The sequence below is a fragment of the Hordeum vulgare genome, chromosome 5H, assembly GCF_904849725.1.
Source record: "Hordeum vulgare subsp. vulgare chromosome 5H, MorexV3_pseudomolecules_assembly, whole genome shotgun sequence".
Lineage (NCBI taxonomy): Eukaryota > Viridiplantae > Streptophyta > Magnoliopsida > Poales > Poaceae > Hordeum > Hordeum vulgare.
Window position 1 is genome coordinate 501805343 of NC_058522.1, and position 21364 is coordinate 501826706.

At 45.2% G+C, this 21364-nt stretch overlaps 1 protein-coding gene and 1 non-coding gene across 2 annotated transcripts; both read right to left on the reverse strand.

The window, feature by feature from the left end:
• Nucleotides 1–10638: 10638 nt before the first annotated feature.
• LOC123400552 lies at nucleotides 10639–10777 on the reverse strand. Its single transcript, XR_006610785.1, has one exon. It is a non-coding gene; the product is annotated as a small nucleolar RNA Z247 (small nucleolar RNA).
• A 2128-nt stretch (nucleotides 10778–12905) lies between these two features.
• On the reverse strand, nucleotides 12906–17790 carry LOC123397496 (ent-kaur-16-ene synthase, chloroplastic-like). Its single transcript, XM_045092025.1, has 14 exons — nucleotides 17500–17790; nucleotides 16758–16810; nucleotides 16392–16668; nucleotides 16113–16293; nucleotides 15494–15714; nucleotides 15289–15409; nucleotides 15120–15217; nucleotides 14841–15046; nucleotides 14606–14718; nucleotides 14425–14520; nucleotides 14139–14354; nucleotides 13877–14021; nucleotides 13554–13799; nucleotides 12906–13438 (listed from the first exon to the last, which is right to left on the reverse strand). Exons 1-14 carry the CDS (start codon nucleotides 17738–17740, stop codon nucleotides 13106–13108), a joined length of 2547 nt encoding a protein of 848 aa, XP_044947960.1. The 5' UTR covers nucleotides 17741–17790; the 3' UTR covers nucleotides 12906–13105.
• Nucleotides 17791–21364: the final 3574 nt, after the last annotated feature.

Consider the following 21364-nt stretch of genomic DNA (forward strand, 5'->3'; position numbering starts at 1 on the left):
CGCGGTTGCGGGCGGTTGGCGCGGCGCTGACGCGGGTGGGCACTGCACGTCGGGTGCTGGCGGGTGGCGCGGGAGAATCCGCCTGGGGCTCCGCGTCGGGTAGCCTGGAAGCCTCGGATCGCCCGCCGACAGGAGCTGCAGCAGCCAAAAGATCTGCTTGGAGTTCCGCGACGGATTTGGCTGCATCTGGAGACATGAAATAACGCCCTGTAGCTGCATTTTCAGCGTCAGTTTCAGCAGATTCAAAGATATTTTCCACAGGATTAGTCCTAATTAATTCACCCCCGTGACTGGAAGATGGAATAGGCTCGGAAAGGAGGGAGATTTCGGCACGCAAAAGAGCTTCCGCATTAGGATGGAGTTTGGCAAAGGGAAACATTGTTTCATCAAAGATAACATCACGCGAAATATAAATACGACCGGATGAGATGTGTAGACACTTGTAGCCTTTATGGAGATTACTATAACCAAGGAACACACATTGGGTGGATCGAAACTCTAGTTTATGATGGTTATAGGGACGAAGATTTGGGTAACATGCACACCCAAAGATTTTGAGAGAACTGTAGTCTGGTTTTTGATGAAACAAACGTTCTAATGGAGTAGTGTTGCCAATGACTCGACTAGGCAAACGATTGATCAGGTATGTGGCTGTGATAAAGGCCTCATCCCAATATTTAAGTGGCATGGATGCGTGAGCTAGAAGGGATAGGCCAACTTCAACAATATGACGGTGTTTTCGTTCGGCCAAGCCATTTTGTTGATGAGCATGGGGACAAGAGACATGGTGAATAATCCCAATGCTACGAAAGAAGGAGTTAAGTTTTTCATACTCTCCTCCCCAGTCACTTTGGACTGCAAGTATCTTTTTATCAAATTGTCTCTCCACAAGTGTTTGGAATTCTTGAAAGACAGAAAAAACTTCAGATTTGTTTTTGAGCAAATAGATCCATGTGAACTAGCTATAATCATCGATGAAACTGACATAATATTTCTTTCTACCAAAAGAATCTCTTGCATGACCCCATACATCACTGAAAATAAGCTCTAAAGGAGCAAGAGACACACTATTTGACAAAGGATAGGGAAGTTGGTGACTCTTGGCACATTGACAAGCTTCACAAACAGACTCTGTATTGGAACTATTTCACAATGCAAGATTGCCTTTATTGACTACTTGCTTAACTATATTTGAGGAAGGATGCCCTAATCTCTGGTGCCATCTGGCTAGTGACGGCTTGGTGGTGGAGTAAACTTGGCGACGATGCTGTCGATTAAAGACTCTTGATGTGATGGGGTATAGTCCTCCAATGCATCTACCGCGATGGATGAGTTCCCTCATTGCCCGATCCTTAATGAAAAAATAGGTAGGATGAGTTTCAAAAAAGATATTGTTGTCGGATGTCAAACGTGACATGGAAGCTAGGTTCTTATCGGCTTGTGGAACATGGAGAACATCTTTAAGAACAAGGTCACGTTTGAGTCTAGGGGAATTAATAGAGGATTGCCCAATGTGAAGAATATCCATACCTCCACCACTTGCGGTGTGAATCTGATCGTTGCCGTGGTACCTCTCCCGGAGAGCCAGCTTCTCTAGCTCATTTGTGACGTGATCTGTGGCGCCGGAGTCGGCGTACCAAACCGTCTCACCATCGGCTCCACCGTGTTCTCATTGTTGGAAATATGCCCTAGAGGCAATAATAAATTAGTTATTATTATATTTCTTAGTTCATGATAATCGTTTATTATCCATGCTATAATTGTATTGATTGGAAACACAATACTTGTGTGGATACATAGACAAAACACTGTCCCTAGTAAGCCTCTAGTTGACTAGCTCGTTGATCAAAGATGGCCAAGGTTTCCTGGCCATAAGCAAGTGTTGTTACTTGATAACGGGATCACATCATTAGGAGAATCATGTGATGGACTAGACCCAAACTAATAGACGTAGCATGTTGATCGTGTCATTTTGTTGCTACTGTTTTCTGCGTGTCAAGTATTTATTCCTATGACCATGAGATCATATAACTCACTGACACCGGAGGAATGCTTTGTGTGTATCAAACGTCGCAACGTAACTGGGTGACTATAAAGATGCTCTACAGGTATCTTCGAAGGTGTTAGTTGAGTTAGTATGGATCAAGACTGGGATTTGTCACTCCGTGTGACGGAGAGGTATCTCGGGGCCCACTCGGTAATACAACATCACACACAAGCCTTGCAAGCAATGTAACTTAGTGTAAGTTGCGGGATCTTGTATTACGGAACGAGTAAAGAGACTTGCCGGTAAACGAGATTGAAATAGGTATGCGGATACTGACGATCGAATCTCGAGCAAGTAACATACCGAAGGACAAAGGGAATGACATACGGGATTATACGAATCCTTGGCACTGAGGTTCAAACGATAAGATCTTCGTAGAATATGTAGGATCCAATATGGGCATCCAGGTCCCGCTATTGGATATTGACCGAGGAGTCTCTCGGGTCATGTCTACATAGTTCTCGAACCCGCAGGGTCTGCACACTTAAGGTTCGACGTTGTTTTATGCGTATTTGAGTTATATGGTTGGTTACCGAATGTTGTTCGGAGTCCCGGATGAGATCACGGACGTCACGAGGGTTTCCGGAATGGTCCGGAAACGAAGATTGATATATAGGATGACCTCATTTGATTACCGGAAGGTTTTCGGAGTTACCGGGAATGTACCGGGGATGACGAATGGGTTCCGGGAGTTCACCGGGGGGGGGGGCAACCCACCCCGGGGAAGCCCATAGGCCTTGGGGGAGACACACCAGCCCTTAGTGGGCTGGTGGGACAGCCCACAAGTGCCCTATGCGCCAAGGAGAAGAAAATCAAGAGAGAAAGAAAAAAAAGGAGGAGGTGGGAAGGAAGGGGGACTCCCTCCCACCAAACCTAGTCCAACTCGGTTTGGGGGGAGAGTCCTCCCCCTTGGACTCGGCCGACCCCCTTGGGGCTCCTTGAGCCCCAAGGCAAGGCCCCCTCCCTCCCACCTATATATACGGAGGTTTTAGGGCTGATTTGAGACGATTTTTCCACGGCAGCCCGACCACATACCTCCACGGTTTTTCCTCTAGATCGCGTTTCTGCGGAGCTCGGGCGGAGCCTTGCTGAGACAAGGTCATCACCAACCTCCGGAGCGCCGTCACGCTGCCGGAGAACTCTTCTACCTCTTCGTCTCTCTTGCTGGATCAAGAAGGCCGAGATCATCGTCGAGCTGTACGTGTGCTGAACGCGGAGGTGCCGTCCGTTCGGTACTAGATCGTGGGACTGATCGCGGGATTGTTCGCGGGGCGGATCGAGGGACGTGAGGACGTTCCACTACATCAACCGCGTTCTCTAACGCTTCTGCTGTACGGTCTACAAGGGTACGTAGATCACTCATCCCCTCTCGTAGATGGACATCACCATGATAGGTCTTCGTGCGCGTAGGAAAATTTTTGTTTCCCATGCGACGTTCCCCAACAGTGGCATCATGAGCTAGGTTCATGCGTAGATGTCTTCTCGAGTAGAACACAAAAGTTTTTGTGGGCGGTGATGTGCGTTTTGCTGCCCTCCTTAGTCTTCTCTTGATTCCGTTGGTATTGTTGGATTGAAGCGGCTTGGACCGACATTACTCGTACGCTTACAAGAGACTGGTTTCATCGTTACGAGTAACCCCCTTTGCTCAAAGATGACTGGCAAGTGTCGGTTTCTCCAACTTTTGTTGAATCGGATTTGACCGAGGAGGTCCTTGGATGAGGTTAAATAGCAACTCATATATCTCCGTTGTGGTGTTTGCGTAAGTAAGATGCGATCCTACTAGATACCCCTGGTCACCACGTAAAACATGCAACAACAAAATTAGAGGACGTCTAACTTGTTTTTGCAGGGTATGCTTGTGATGTGATATGGCCAACGATGTGATGTGATATATTGGATGTATGAGATGATCATGTAGTAATAGTTAATATCGACATGCACGTCGATGGTACAGCAACCGGCAGGAGCCATGGGGTTGTCTTTATAACTAACGTTTGTGCTTGCAAATGCGTTTACTGTTTTGCTAGGACGTAGCTTTAGTAGTAATAGCATGAGTAGCACGACAACCCCGATGGCGACACGTTGATGGAGATCATGATGATGGAGATCATGGTGTGACGCCGGTGACAAGAAGATCGTGCCGGTGCTTTGGTGATGGAGATCAAGAAGCACGTGATGATGGCCATATCATGTCACTTATGAATTGCATGTGATGTTAATCCTTTTATGCACCTTATTTTGCTTAGAACGACGGTAGCATTATGAGGTGATCTCTCACTAAAATTTCAAGACGAAATTGTGTTCTCCCCGACTGCGCACCGTTGCTACAGTTCGTCGTTTCGAGACACCACGTGATGATCGGGTGTGATAGACTCAACGTTCACATACAACGGGTGCAAAACAGTTGCGCACGCGAAACACTCGGGTTAAGCTTGACGAGCCTAGCATGTGCAGACATGGCCTTGGAACACATGAGACCGAAAGGTCGAGCATGAATCGTATAGTTGATATGATTAGCATAGAGATGCTTACCACTGAAACTATTCTCGACTCACGTGATGATCGGACTTGAGATAGTGGATTTGGATCATGTACCACTCAAATGACTAGAGAGATGTACTTTTTGAGTGGGAGTTCTTAAGTAATATGATTAATTGAACTAATTGTCATGAACATAGTCTAATGGTCTTTGCGAATTACGATGTAGCTTGCGCTATAGCTCTACTGTTTTTTATATGATCCTAGAGAAAATTTAGTTGAAAATTGATAGTAGCAAACTTTGCAGACTGAGTCTGTAAAACCGAGGATTGTCCTCGTTGCTACGCAGAAGGCTTATGTCCTTAATGCACCACTCGGTGTGCTGCACCTCGAGCGTCGTCTGTGGATGCTATGAACATCCGACATACATGTTGCTGATGACTACACAATAGTTCAGTGCAAAATACTTAATGGCTTAGAAGCAAGGCGCCGAAAACGTTCTAAAACGTCACGGAACATAAGTGATGTTCTAAAGAGATGAAATTTTGATTTCATGCTTGTGCCCTTGTTAAGAGGTACGAGACCTCCAACAAGATTCATTGCCCACAAAATAAAGGAGAAAAGCTCAATCGTTGAGAGTGTGCTCAGATTGTCTGAGTACGACAAATCACTTGAATCAATTGGGAGTTAATCTTCCAGATGAGATAGTGATAGTTCTCCAAAGTCACTGCCACGAAGCTATGAGAGCTTCGTGATGAACTATAACATATCAAGGATACATACAATGATCCTTGAGTGATTCGCGATGTTTGACACTACGAAAGTAGAAATCAAGAAGGAGCATCAATAGTTGATGGTTTGTAAAACCACTAAGTTTCAAGAAAGGCAAGGGCTAGAAGGGATACTTCGTGAAACGGCAAAACAGTTGCTGCACTAATGAAGAGACCCAAGATAAAACCCAAACCCGAGACTAAGTGCTTCTGTAATGAGGGGAACAGTAACTGAGGCGGAGCAACTCTAGATACTTGGTAGATAAGAAGGCTGGCAAAAGTCAAGAGAAGTATATTAGATATACATGATGTTGATGTGTACTTTACTAGTACTCCTAGTAGCATGAGGGTATTGGATACCGGTTCGGTTGCTAAGTGATTGGTAACACGAAATGAAAGCTACGGCATAAACGGAGACTAGCTAAAGGCGAGGTGACGATACGTGTTGGAAGTGTTTCCAAGGTTGATATGATCAAACGTCGCACGCTCCCTCTACCATCGGAATTGGTGTTAAACCTAAATAATTGTTATTTGGTGCTTGCGTTAAGCAAGAACATGATTGGATCGTGTTTATTGCAATACGATTATTCATTTAAAGAGAATAATGGTTACTCTATTTTCTTGAATAATCACCTTCAATGGTTTATTGAATCTCGATCGTAGTGTTACACATGTTCATAATATTGGTGCCAAAAAGATACGAGTTAATGATGATAGTACCACTTACTTGTGGCACTGCCGCTTGAGTCATGTTAGTATAAATTGCATGAAGAGGCTCCATACTGATGGATCTTTGTACTCACCTGATTTCGAATCACTAGTGACATGCAAACCATACCACATGAGCAAGGCCTTGTTTTCATTGAGATGAAATGAGATAGTAACGTGTTGGAAGTGATACATTTTGATGTATGCAGTCCAATGGGTACTGAGGCACGCAGTGGATATCATTATATTCTTGCTTCACTGACGATTTGAGTAGATACAAGAGTATTTACTTAATGAATCACAAGTCTGAAATGTTGAAAAGTTCAAATCCGTTTCAGAGTGAAGTTCGTCGTAACAAGAGGATAAACTGTCTACGATATGATCATAGAAATGAATATCTGAGTTACGAGTTTTGGTACGCAGTTAAGACAATGTGGAAATTGTTTCGCAGTTCATGCCACCTGGAACATCATGGTGTGATGATGTGTCTGAACGTCATAACCACGCACTATTTGGTATGGTGCATACTATGATGTCTCTTATCGAATTACCACTATCGTTTATGGGTTATGCATTAGAGACAACCGCACTCACTTTAAATAGGGCACCGCGTATTTCCGTTGAGATGACACAGTATAGACTGAGGTTTAGAGAAATCTAAACTGTCGTTTCTTGAAAGTTTGGGGTTTAGACACTTATGTGAAAAAGTTTCAGTCTGATAAGCTCGAACCCAAAGCGGATAAATGCATCTTCATAGGATATCCAAAACAGTTGGGTACATCTCCTATCTCAGATCAAAAAGTAAAATGTTTGTTTCTAGAAACGGATCCTTTCTCGAGGAAAGGTTTCTCTCGAAAGAATTGAGTGGGAGGGTGGTAGAACTTGATGAGGTTACTGAACCATCACTTCAACCAGTGTAGCAGGGCGCAGGAAGTTGTTCATGTGGCGCCTACACCAATTGAAGTGGAAGTTGATGATGATGATCATTAAGCTTCGAATCAAGTTACTACAAACCTCGTAAGTCGACAAGGTCGCGTACTGCTGCAGAGTAGTACGGTAACCCTGTCTTGGAGGTCATGTTGTTGAGCAACAGTGAACCTACGAGTTATAGAGAAAGCGATGGTGGGCCCAGATTCCGACAAATGGCTGGAAGCCATGAAATCCGAGAGAGGATCCATGTGTGAAAACAAAGTGTAGACTTTGGTAGAACTACTTGATGGTCATAGGACTATTGAGTAAAAATGGATCTTTAAAAGAAGACAGACGATGATGGTGATAAGTCACTATTAAGAAAAGCTCGACTTGTCGCAAAGATGTTTTCGACAAGATCAAACAGTTGACTATGATGAGACTTTCTCACTCGTAGCGATGCTAAAGGTCTGTTAGAATTATGTTAGTTGTTGATGCATTATTTATGAAATATTGCACGTAGGATGTCAAAACATTGTTTTCTCGACGGTTTCCTTGAGCAAACATTGTATGTGATACAACCAGAAGGTTTTGTCGATCCTAAAGATACTAGCAAGTATGCAAGCTCCAGTGATCCTTCAATGGACTGGTGCAAGCATCTCGGAGTTGGAATATACACTTTGATGAGATGATCAAAGATTTTGGGTTTGTACAAGGTTTATGAGAAACTTGTATTTCCAAAGAAGTGAGTGGGAGCACTATAGAATTTCTGATAAGTATATGTGGTTGACATATTGTGGATCAGAAGTAATGTAGAATTTCTGTAAAACATACAAGGTTGTTTGAAAGGAGTTTTCAAAGGAATACCTGGATTGAGCTACTTGAACGTTGAGCATCAAAGATCTGTGGAGATAGATCGAAAGCGCTTAATGGAAGTTTCAACAAGATGCATGCCTTGACAAGTTTTTGAAGGAGTTCAAAATAGATCAGCAAAGAAGGAGTTCTTGGTTGCGTTGTGAGGTGTGAATTTGAGTAAGACTCAAAACCCGACCCCGGCAGAATAAAGAGAATAGACGAAGGTCGTCTTCTATGCCTTAGCCGTAGAATCTAAAGTATGCCATGCTGTGTACCGCACCGGATGTGTGCCTTGACTCAAAGTATGTTGAGAGGTACAAAGAGTGATCCATGATTGAATCACTAGCAGCGGTCGAAATTTATCCTTAGTAACTAATGGACTAAGGAATTTTTCTCGATTATGGAGGTGGTTAAAGAGTTTGTCGTAAAGGGTTACGTCAATGCAAGCTTTGACACTAATCCGAATAACTATGAGTAGTGAAACGGATTCGTATAGTAGAGTAGATATTTGGAGCATTTCCGAATAGCACGTAGTAGCAGCATCTATAAGATGACATAAAGATTTGTAAAGAAAGCACGGATCTGAAAGTTTCAGAACCATTGACTAGAACCTCTCTCACGAGCAAGACGTGATCAGACCCCATAACTATATGGGTGTTGGATTCGTTGGAATCACATGGTGATGTGAACTAGATTATTGACTCTAGTGCAAGTGGGAGACTGTTGGAAATATGCCCTAGAGGCAATAATAAATTAGTTAATATTATATTTCTTAGTTCATGATAATCGTTTATTATCCATGCTATAATTGTATTGATTGGAAACACAATACTTGTGTGGATACATAGACAAAACACTGTCCCTAGTAAGCCTCTAGTTGACTAGCTCGTTGATCAAAGATGGCCAAGGTTTCCTGGCCATAAGCAAGTGTTGTTACTTGATAACGGGATCACATCATTAGGAGAATCATGTGATGGACTAGACCCAAACTAATAGACGTAGCATGTTGATCGTGTCATTTTGTTGCTACTGTTTTCTGCGTGTCAAGTATTTATTCCTATGACCATGAGATCATATAACTCACTGACACCGGAGGAATGCTTTGTGTGTATCAAACATCGCAACGTAACTGGGTGACTATAAAGATGCTCTACAGGTATCTCCGAAGGTGTTAATTGAGTTAGTATGGATCAAGACTGGGATTTGTCACTCCGTGTGACGGAGAGGTATCTCGGGGCCCACTCGGTAATACAACATCACACACAAGCCTTGCAAGCAATGTAACTTAGTGTAAGTTGCGGGATCTTGTATTACGGAACGAGTAAAGAGACTTGCCGGTAAACGAGATTGAAATAGGTATGCGGATACTGACGATCGAATCTCGAGCAAGTAACATACCGAAGGACAAAGGGAATGACATACGGGATTATACGAATCCTTGGCACTGAGGTTCAAACGATAAGATCTTCGTAGAATATGTAGGATCCAATATGGGCATCCAGGTCCCGCTATTGGATATTGACCGAGGAGTCTCTCGGGTCATGTCTACATAGTTCTCGAACCCGCAGGGTCTGCACACTTAAGGTTCGACGTTGTTTTATGCGTATTTGAGTTATATGGTTGGTTACCGAATGTTGTTCGGAGTCCCGGATGAGATCACGGACGTCACGAGGGTTTCCGGAATGGTCCGGAAACGAAGATTGATATATAGGATGACCTCATTTGATTACCGGAAGGTTTTCGGAGTTACCGGGAATGTACTGGGGATGACGAATGGGTTCCGGGAGTTCACCGGGGGGGCAACCCACCCCGGGGAAGCCCATAGGCCTTGGGGGAGACACACCAGCCCTTAGTGGGCTGGTGGGACAGCCCACAAGTGCCCTATGCGCCAAGGAGAAGAAAATCAAGAGAGAAAGAAAAAAAAAGGAGGAGGTGGGAAGGAAGGGGGACTCCCTCCCACCAAACCTAGTCCAACTCGGTTTGGGGGGGAGAGTCCTCCCCCTTGGACTCGGCCGACCCCCTTGGGGCTCCTTGAGACCCAAGGCAAGGCCCCCTCCCTCCCACCTATATATACGGAGGTTTTAGGGCTGATTTGAGACGATTTTTCCACGGCAGCCCGACCACATACCTCCACGGTTTTTCCTCTAGATCGCGTTTCTGCGGAGCTCGGGCGGAGCCCTGCTGAGACAAGGTCATCACCAACCTCCGGAGCGCCGTCACGCTGCCGGAGAACTCTTCTACCTCTTCGTCTCTCTTGCTGGATCAAGAAGGCCGAGATCATCGTCGAGCTGTACGTGTGCTGAACGCGGAGGTGCCGTCTGTTCGGTACTAGATCGTGGGACTGATCGCGGGATTGTTCGCGGGGCGGATCGAGGGACGTGAGGACGTTCCACTACATCAACCGCGTTCTCTAACGCTTCTGCTGTACGGTCTACAAGGGTACGTAGATCACTCATCCCCTCTCGTAGATGGACATCACCATGATAGGTCTTCGTGCGCGTAGGAAATTTTTTGTTTCCCATGCGACGTTCCCCAACACTCGTGTGGCGGCAGCAGCTTGGCGTGTTTCGGGCGTGTAGTCCTCATCATACCGGTGCCAGCAGTCAATGACTTCGTGGCCCGGTTTCTTGCAAAGTTGGCACCTTGGTCGGCGATTGTTGTTGTAGCCGCCGCCGTTGTAGCTACCGCTGCGATCACCGCCGTCGCGGTCACCACCACTACCAGGGCGAGTCTGGCCCTGGTGTCCGGCGCGTCCTCCACCGCCGCTTCCGCGTCCGCGCCCTTGCTGTCCACGCCCACGGCCACGTCCGCGGGAGGCGGCGTTGACAGAAGATTGACGTAGATTGGATCCCTGCAGCATACTGAGCCGGGCGTCGAAGCTCAGAAGCTGGCTATAGATCTCCTGGACCGTGACCGATTCGACCCGTGCGGCCAAGGCGGAGATCACGGGATTGTAGTCGATGTCGAGGCCGGCGATGACGTGAGAGATGATCTCAGCATCTCCGAGCGGTGCACCGGCGCAGGCAACTTCATCGGTGAGGGTTTTGATCTTTCCAAGATATTCTGCCATGGTTAGATTACCTTTTTGCAGATTGGTGAGGGCCATCCTGGTGTTGATCTTTTGGGCTTGTGTTTGTGCAGCAAACATGGCGTGGATGGAAGTCCATACCTCGGCCGGCGTCTGAAGCATCGCCACTTGCGCGAGAACCTCTCGAGAGAAAGATCCCATGAGGTATCCTTGTACCTGCTGTTGCTGCGCATACCAGATTGATCTGGCGTAGTTGAAGACCTGCTCTTCCTTCCCATCCTTGGTGATGGAGATGGTGGCGGGAGGCGCCGGGCTTGCGGCGTCGAGGAAGTGTTCCATCTGTGCTTCCTTGATCTGGGGTAGCACGACGGCCTTCCAAAGAAGAAAGTTCGTCCTGGTGAGCTTCTCTGATGGAGGTGGACCGAGAGAGAGCGAGGTGTTGGAGGAGGATGAGGGCGCGGCGGATGTGATTTGGGTGGATGCAATGGTGGGGAGCGCGGGGTCTGTCATCGTCGACTCTCTCTACGACCAATGGAGCAATTTCTCTTCTCGGTAGCTAGGCGTCGAGAGGAAGGGCTCTGATGACCATGTGATGAAGCGTAGAACCCTTTGTCTTGGGCCGCAATGTATTTATATCACAAATATCTTGGAGTACAAGGCAAGATCTATCAAGAGGTTACATGGGATAAGGGAGATCGGAGAGAAGATAGAATCGGTTTAAGATACATCAACTAACAACCGTATCCTATACAATGTGTCTAACAGTGTCGTGCGACTATCGCTCCCCTCCCTGACCACCAGCGATTCACCCCACACCGACGATAGGGCACCGCTCCACAGACGATTTTATGACGAGATTTGGACGGCGCAACGGATTTGGGCGAGGAACCGTCAGTGACACCGGACAAGTGTCGTTGGTTCGGAAGAGAGGAACTAGAATATGCGATGACGGTCCCAATGCTACACCGCACGTTATGAACACGCCTTGCGTTGCTGCCGACCAGGTGCCATCGAACGGACTGGTACGATGTCCGCACCCGACTGAAAAAAAATGAGGCCGCACTTATTAAAATTCGATGGAAAAGAACACCGGTGCCGCCGCGGACCAGAAATTAGTGAATAGTGCGTCTTCACACCGTGCTTTTCATCTCGATTCTCCAACGGTCCAACGCCAAACGCGGCGGCCGCCGAGATCCTCGCCGTCGCGGCCGGTGAGATCCGGGGTAGTTCGGGATGGAGCCTGCAGGCGAGCGGTGCGGAGCCCTCGCGATTGGTGGGGCGGATGGGCAGATCTCACGACGCCGCCGCCGTGCCGGCGCTCCTCGTCTCCCGCTTCGACGCCGACAAGGCCGCCGTCGTGCCGCCTCGCCCTCATCGCGCAGGGCGCCGACGTCGCCATATCCTCCCATTGCATTCGTGCGTGCATGCGGCGCATGTTGTCAAGAGCGTGGCGGCGATCTCATCCCGCCCCTTCCGGCGGGTTCGGTTCGGTTTGCGCCTCCTCCCTCGTTCCATCTCACTCCTCGGACCCCTGACGGGATTTCGAATTTTCGATTTGGTATATATGTATTGCATTGGATATTAATATTTGACTTATCTGTATAAAAAATGCAGCACCGTTTGAATAATGGCCCCGGTGTTCATCAGGAAGTATTTTGCAGCTCATAGCCTCATAGGGGAAAATGTCTAGCAGATTTAACTGTGTACACACCGGAATTCTGAAACTAAGGTACGCTTTCTCCATAAACATTATGTCTATCAGATCTTCAGTGCTAGATATTTAAATGCTCGTGTTGCTATCCGCTGAGAAGTTGGTTTGGAAGTTGTCAAACTGAGAATTCACAACCCCCCACCCCCCTAACCATTGTTTGATCATACAATTTTGCATTCCAATCGTAATTAATGCGCCCAGATGTGATGAGTACTGATAAATATCAGGATCTATGGTTTATCTCTTGCTGGTGCTGCTGCAAGGGTTTTGAAGACCAATGGACACATTGCGCCGCTTTTCCCTCGAAATCTAATACTACAGATTGTTGAATTCTTGAATACCCAAGTTAGGCCCCCTTCTGCACGTAGCTCTAGCTCTTAATTATCAACATCGGGGAAATGGTTGTCTATGCTTGTTTTATTTTTTTGATCTCTCCCATCTTTGGAGACAAACTGCATGCTTCATTAGAGCAGTAGAGCTACATGCAGTTGAGGTAGTGGGAAAAGCCACCAACATGTAATAAGCAACCCAGATCTTGGTTCATGATGATTGATATATATGAATATGAGTAGGACGAGATTCATGTAATCCGGCATTGGCTATTCGGGTCGAGCAACCAAAGATGGACGGCTAGCTTGGAGCTTCAGTGGCTCGTGAATTACAGCATTCAATGCTCCAACAATTTCCCTTGGTGAGGTGAATTCATCACTACGGAAGTAGAACAAGTGGCTTGTCTTGCAAAACCTCCAGAACATTTCCCTGCATGGCCTAGGAACTACACTGTCTTCTCTAAGAACCGATCTTAGCAGGTCTCTTGTACATGAAACCATAGAATTATGTATCTCCTGTTCAGCCGCTTCTATGGACATAGAACCACCACTGTGAAGAGCAAGCAGTACAACACAATTCAGGTTACCATCTCTGCCGTCCCTCTGCATGCAGCACAACATCATTTCATTTGTCAGAAATTAACCATTTACGAGGTTAGATTTTGTATCCTCATTACTAGGGATACTTTTCTTTTCAGAAATGGAATTAATCAATTACCTCAGAGGTTCTGTTATCGTTCATGAAACGGCCACACCTGCTCACTAGCCTAAGCAACTCGTTGTAATCTTGACTTTTGGCGACATGCTCTGAGAGTTTCTCTCCAATAAAATACTGTGATGTGAGGATAATTGGGCCTAGTGCGAATGTGACAGCTGCAGGTGTCATGTATTCTTCAACTGTTGGAGCATGTTGGCTCCTCCTCCACTCTGCCTCGGTCATCTCAGACCTTAGTAAGTGTAGCCACTACAAAAGAGTATCAGCTGCCTGTCAATACTGAACGCTGCAATTCATAATAGTGTATCACACATGCGTGAACTTACTTGTTCAACCAGGTGCTTTGTAACATCACAGTTTTGTACTATAGATGCCATTGATCCAAGCTGATTCACTGTTCTATAGAGAGCAAAAAATGCAATTTTTACTCGCTCAGAAAAGAATTCCTCATCTTTGTGAGGCTCATCCCACCTAAGAAAATCATTGTCGAGAAAGGGAGGATGATGGATTATTAATTGGCAATGCATAAGACAGTACCACTACTTCAGAAAGTGATCAAAGGCCAAAATATCAAGATAATGGATTTACCTCTCAACTAATCCTATGAGGCTCTCCAGTTCTCCTTTTGATCCAGCAACATCAAACAAGTCATCAAAAATAATTGTGAGAAAAATAGTTTTGGCACACGCAACACGAGCAACAGAAAGTTCATGTGGTGATATGGCGGCAACAGCAGAGAGATAGCTAGTCGTCAGTATCTTCCGTACATATTGTAGTTGGTCCAGCTTGTTCTCTTTCGCCCAACTGTTGCAATAAAATTTGTAATAAGTTTTTAACAAGACAAGTAAGCAAGCAATAGCCATTGCCATATTACCTTTCAAGGTGATGAAGTTCTTCCTGGTAAATAGATTGTGAAATACGGAAATCGTCAATTGCCAGAGCTAGAAGATCTTGATTGACGCGATGTGGCCTGATTCTCAAAATGGTTGAATTTTTCTCTAGCATGTTTATTAAAATGATTTCAAAGACTATTTTACTTACAAATGAAGACTTACAAGTTTTTCCTCTTCAGCATCCGAGGAACCCTGGTATCGAGATTCTGAATGTTCCTCTTGTGTTCTACTGGTTCCACGGTGGCATAAAAGGGAAATTTAAGAGCATGCTCGACCTGAAATTACCAAAAGCACATAATTTAACTTCAACATAATTGTCCACTGGAATAGCTGTGTGTATCCTTAGTTAGCAAAGAACCAACTAATAAAGCTGCCATTAATTTACACTTAAAAGCACCTCTTCAGAGAGCGATATACTTTGCATCCCATCAGAGCACAAGTTTTTGGTCAATAATTTCCTCGGCCAGTAACCTAGGATCAGTTCATCTTCTGAGAAGTTAACTTCGGAAGCTTTGTAAAGCTCCAATATACATTTGGTATCATGTAAATATCCTTGAAGTGAGCTACTGAAAGTGGAGGCTTTAGCAACATGTGACAACTCATCTGCATCGGATTATAATAATCAGTTAAATCAAGATAAAATATAAAATAATATAGCAGGGATTCAACGAAGTACCTGAGGAAACATCATATCCGTTCATCTGTAAAAGGCGAAACGCCATTGCACATGTTTCCAAATCCAACCTGATTTCCTCGTCTCTTTGTAACCAGTAACTGCAAAGATGACACAATAAGATCTACAAGCTATTCAAAATAGACATCAAATCCTCACTCATGGCCGTTACCTGTATGTCATGTCGAGGATGTCCTTTATCTCTGTTGAAAAGTATCGAGATATTCCAATTTTTTCGAGTGTATCCACAATTGATAGCTGACAATGTATATTTTGTGGGTACATTGTTGGTACTGCAAAGTTACAGTGGCACATTAAGCATTTCGCTAGAGTCTACACCCCTAAGGTGCTTCATAACGGCAGGTAGATGTACTCACCTGCACTACTACCAAATTTAGTGACAAGCAAATTTAGGTACTGGAGGGCTTTCTCATCGTAGTTGTGAACAAGGATAGCAGCAGTTGTGGAAGGAGAATTGAAAAATGATCCATTATTTCTCTGGAATTTCATAACTTCATTCCAGTCCACCAAGTTTCCCAACCCTTCAGCAACAAAAGCCATATATGCTTCTTTTCCATAAGATTTATCCTTCGCAAGCCTGTATAAAATGAACACAAGGACTTCTAATAAAGCGCTGTAAAAGTCAACCTATCTTAATTGGTACTAGGAAAGAAGCAGTATGTATGACAGTATGAGACGACAACTCTTTCCTTCAAACTATTTTTATATAAAGAATATTCTGAAAGTGAAGCTGCCTCTTAGCATTTTTTGGAATATAAGAGACGTAGCAGACAAATTTCATATTCACATAACCGGTTCACTTGTGCTTTGCAAAGAGATGCCCCTAAAGTACAAATGGGGGGAAACAAATTACATTATTTTTAAACCTGCAATTGTTGGGGAAAATCCCCACATGAGGTAACTTTAGAATGGTTACCAAACAAGTTTAAATAATTCATAAACACAATGTTGATGCTTGAATTGTCATTGACAAACCTTTCCATTTCCATTTCCTTGCGGCGAAGAATCCCACGGACACTACTTTCTGTAACTGAAAATTCCAAACCCATCTCAATGGCAAGTTGAACCATACCAGGAAATATGATATTGAAGCCAGTAGGAGCGTCAATTTTCTCATCGATAACAGTTGAGAAATTTCTTCCAATAAAATTTAGTCCTGCCCAGGGTCATTTTCATCTCATCAAGACCTTGCAGTTCTGGAAAATAAAAGAGAGTAAACAATACTCCATGAGTAAAGGCATCCCTAGTTTGTACCTCTAGTTATGTGCTCCGGGCCAACTTTCCATTTCTTAAGTGCGATAACACATGCCAATGTAGATAACATAACATTCTTGTCGGCTGATAAGTCATATTCAGTGATACCCCAAGATCCATCGCCATGCTGGTTTTGCAATATCCATTCAACGCATTGAGGGAAGTATGGCGTCTTAAGATGACCCGCCAATGGCACCATAGCCACCCATGCCGTGTCATATGAAGATGGCAAAAATTCAGGCTTCTGAAGCTGCTTCTTGATCCTAGTCGCACGTTCCTATTTCATATTTAATTTATTATTGAGAGAAGAGTATCATGACAGGAGCCTTAAATCATTCAACCTGGCAAAATATGGAGGGTTCATACCACATTTGTCGATCTTGAATTTGTTTGTCCTTCCAGCCTCGTTTCAACATATGCTGTTCGATGACTGAAATCAATTAGCACATCAGTTGTGTGAAAACTATAGATGATGTAATTCTGAGGCACATCAGTTATGTGAACACTATAGATGATGTAACTCCAGGGCACACAACAAATATCAAATCAGTTAACTATCGTCCTTTCGTCCAGCTCCAGCTGCGTGAAAGAGATGAAGAGGTGTGCTTCTGTACACTGTCCTAAAAAAGATATTGCCGACTTTGATACGAATTATGCTACACGTAATAATCTCACCCCCTTTAACTAGGTTACATAGTCCAGGAGAAAAAAGGCATCCAAGCTAGTTCGTGCTCTGCGCGTGATAAAACTGGACGCCTTTCAGTAAGAGCTAATTGTCGGTAGAGAGCTAACTGTTTCTTGGTCATCATCGTCTTCCTAACCGTAATCTTAGGGACAGCGAAGGAGACATCATGAATCTCATGTTCCGTAAAATGAAAATCCTCAAATCTCTTGATTCTTTCGAGATCAAATGCGGCATAATACTCCTGACACCACTAACACAAGTCGTATAGGATAAAATGTGCTTCATCCATCTGTCCTATGTAAATTGTAAAGTAGATATCCCAAAACATTGAAGTTCCCAAGAACAGAAAGGACATGCATATCCTACATAACACAAGTCATACAATGAAACCCATCCAAGCAAATTAAAGCTGGGTCTGCTTACCGCTGCAAGAAGAAATCCTCTGAGTCCTCACACAAGCCCAGTGGAGGAGAGGAGTAGGACAGAAGAACTCACGGCAGCGTGCTTGCGTGGAAAGAAGCCTGGAGGCGTGCACAGCCATAGCGCCTTTGCTGAAGCTCAGGCGAAGAGGGGCTTTTCGCTGATGGTTCCAGCAGGACTTCCGCACCGGCAGTGCCGTCCCTGGGAGGACGGAGCTGCACCCAGTTACCTTTGTCGTCGACATGGGAAAGAATACCGGAAGAGAGACGCGGATGATTGTGCTGTTAGTTATTGCACCTATCTATCACATATTCACATCACACGCCACATGCCACAATTTTTTTTCTTCGAAAACGAGGGTTTCCTCCGGCCACATGCCACACGCCACATGCAGTTCTATACTGACATTACAGAACACCACTCATAACTTCCAAGCATCTTTTAATTGTTCTCAAATTGCTTGTGGGCAAGTTGCTTGGCTGTCGTCGAGTCAAGTCTTGAGAAATGCTAGTTTTTGGTTGTTGCTGTTTGGTAGTATTATTAGAGCAACTCTAGCGGATCCTCTAACTGGCATCTAGCCATACTCCTAAACCGGTTAGAGGAGTAAAAAACTTGCTCTTCCGTCCGATTCTTTTTCGCTCCAAAGACACCCGCCGCGGCTCAGCCTGGGACTGCCACCGCTCTAGCCACCACGGGCTGCCACTCGCCGGAAACCACGCCGGTGTACGACATGTGCTTCAGCCGCAGATATAGCACTTGAGGTGCGTGTTCAACGCATGCGGTCGAGATGAACTATGTCAATGCATACACAGACAAGAAAAAGCCAGGCGTGAGCTCGCTAGCAGGCGATGACCATGGCTGTCTAAATACGCCCTGAATACACCATGCGCACGCTTTTCAGTAGGGACATGGATTCACGAGCAACGTCAGCTCCAGCACCAGCACATCGGCGGACGCCTGAGGACGCCGGCGTCAACCTCGGTTAGTGCAGGCGGAGGTACGATGTCCGATGTGCTCACCAGTGTTGCTGGTGTTGTCAGTTGTCCCCATTCGTCGTGGAGACGCATATGTTTGAAAAAACTTGCATAAGCCAAAAGTAAGTTATACTCTGTTAAGTTTAGAGGATTGGCTAGAAATGATCGAAACTTAATGGAATAAATTTACTTCACTAAGGCTAACCCGACGGTTTACTCCTTTATTTTTAAGAGGATCGGCTAGAGTTGCTATTCTGTCCCTTGTCTAGCCTTATCATTCTACTACCTATGTAAACTTAATAGGTCTTACGGAACGTCTTAATTATAAGCATCTTGTGACCTAGAACGTCTTATAAAAGTTTACAGTGGGAGCACCATTTATAAACTTTTAAGCATCTTATGCTTTACGACAAAGACATGTAGTTTAGTCTTAATCAAGACATACATGGAGTCTTCTCAACTCTTTGGTTTGTCTGTCTCTGTGTATAGATGGTTGAGGATGTCTATACCACTTTCAACTACTACTACGTACTATTCTAGTTTAGTACCTGACCAACTACAAGTTAATTAGGTTGGTCGCATATGCCAAGACCAGACGAAATTGGATCTTCATCACTCTCCATAATGAAGCCTCTTGGCATCAGCTCCCAACTCTGCCTACAGACTGAAATTATAGACTAGTGCCTCCCGTACAGGCACTATTATTAAACACTTAGGCCCCGTTTGGCATCGGTGTATTTTTATACACCTGTAAATATTTTACAGGGGTATTATATAGGTCTTAGTTGATTTTCGTCTGTAAAAAAGCGATGGATTTAGGTCTGTATAATTTTTACAGGTGTATGGCGCTGTGAAACGCCAATCCAATCGGGGCCTTAGGCCCGGATCGGAGTCCCTCCACTCTGCGGCTCTGCTCCCGGAGCGAACGGAGCTGTAGTTAAAATTCGCGTAGCGGCTGCACAAATGCTCTGTAGATTCTTAAATTTTAAGGAGCTGGTGGATTACCAAACGAGTCCTTATTACGGACACCCGCAAAACAAAAACACTTATTAAGAACAAAATGCTTGATTCATTACGATGTATGCGCATTGGATCCTTTGTGATGCCAAAGGATCATGTGTTAGGTATTGAGATTAAGTAGACTTTGTGCATTAGATATGAAGTTTTAATTACTAGATAGTAGAGCAAGTATCAGCAAATGAGTGCACTATTTATTTAAGTGGACAATTTTTATGTTAAGACAAGTTAAACATATCTATCACATGCCTATTGATATTACACCACTCAAAACTTCCAAGCATCTTTGCTTGGTTGTCGTGTCAAGTCATGAGAAACATTATTAGGTGTTGCCGCTAATTGGTATTATGTGCACTAGCTACACATGTCCCTTGTCTAGCTTTACCATTCTGCCATATTTAAAAGAGTTATTAAATGCAGAAAACCACCACATTGAAGGACGAGTATGCAGAAAGAACCACTTTACGATGTTTTGGCAAGAAACATTATGTCTACGGGTAATGACCTAGCAAGTGACATTAATCATGCTTTTAGATCGGTTGATAACTTTTTGACATATAGGGGTTGCTGGACAGGCTCGCGTTGCATAAAAATTGCAATTTTGACGCTTTGACGTTTGAATTGTCTCTCTCTCTCTCTCTCTCTCTCTCTCTCTCTCTCTCTCTCCCCGGTGGGATCCATGACACACCACACCTTCTTCATTGGCTCGCAGGGTGGAGCTCGAACATGGGGACGATTCCGCACGAGAAGTTGTCGCCATCCCCACCAGAGACGAGGGCATGGTCATCGACTCGTGCATTGGCCACCGTGGGGAAGCAACTCAATTTGGGATGCTTGGTGGTGGCGGAGAGGAACGACACACCACATCCACTGATGCCAGTCAAGGCTCCGTCAAGCCCCATTACACCCGACATGACGGATGGTCCTCGAAAGCCACCACCGCGCCCTCTCTCGATCTAGTGGGCTGCAGTGGATGAGCCCAGCCATGGCCCCGTCTAGCCCCTCTTACATGCCCGAGATCTTGAGGCCCTCGGTTGTCGTTCGAAACCTACACCTCCACCCAGTGTCGATGGCGTGGGGGTACTTTCCAATCATAAATTAGGAAGGGAAGTTGAGGGGGTGACTGGTGGAGGCGACTGGGTGAGATGGCCACCGAGGCCGCTGGTGGGCACTGGCTGCGGCAGAGGCTGGCACCGAGGGAGTCGAGGGCGGCGTCGACTTGAACAGGGATCGGGTGGGGGGGGGGGGGGTCACTAGAGAAGACAAATCAAAGTGCCCAAGTGGCATTTTTTTGCCAAGTCAGCTCTTCACGAGCAGGACCAAGATGTCATAAACGTGCTCAAAGCGCTCTAATTCGCAGATTAGTGGTTTACACAAAAAACGTAGACATGGTGTTTTCTTTTTCTCCAAAAAAATCGTAGAAATGTTCCTTCTGCAAACCCTCCTTCAGTGTGGAGGTTTCTACGTTTAACTCCCATTTAAAAATTTGTAATACCGCGTTTGGATGTCTCCATTGGAGAGCTCCGTATTGAATTGGTCTAAATTCCAAATCAGTGGAGGGAACTGAAATGGCAGGAATACAAATTCACCTGTTTGGTTGTCCCATGAATTGGCCCTTGAAATGCCTCTGAGATTTCAATTCCAGATCATGTTTGGATGACAAACTTTGGAATTTGACAAGAAGATCCAGGCTATGACAAACTTTGGAATTTGACAAGAAGATTCGGAGGGCGGAGGGCGTGCCGGGCCTGTGACGTCGGTCGGAGGGAGGAGCCGACGGCGGGGTGTGTCAGTCTTGGTCCGTCGCCGAACACCATGGCGGGGTGTGGTAGAGGGCGAACAAGGGCAAGGGAACCGATGGGAGAAGAGTCAGGGAA

What these genes read in the sequence shown, in the direction of transcription:
- LOC123397496 (XM_045092025.1), bottom strand. Translation starts at nt 17,740, where the DNA reads ATGTCGACGACAAAGGTAACTGGGTGCAGCTCCGTCCTCCCAGGGACG. An exon ending in AAGGAAATGGAAATGGAAAG is followed by an intron (nt 15,715 to 16,112) that starts GTTTGTCAATGA and finishes CATTTTATACAG; the next exon opens with GCTTGCGAAGGATAAATCTT. An exon ending in ATCCTCGACATGACATACAG is followed by an intron (nt 15,218 to 15,288) that starts GTAACGGCCATG and finishes TCATCTTTGCAG; the next exon opens with TTACTGGTTACAAAGAGACG.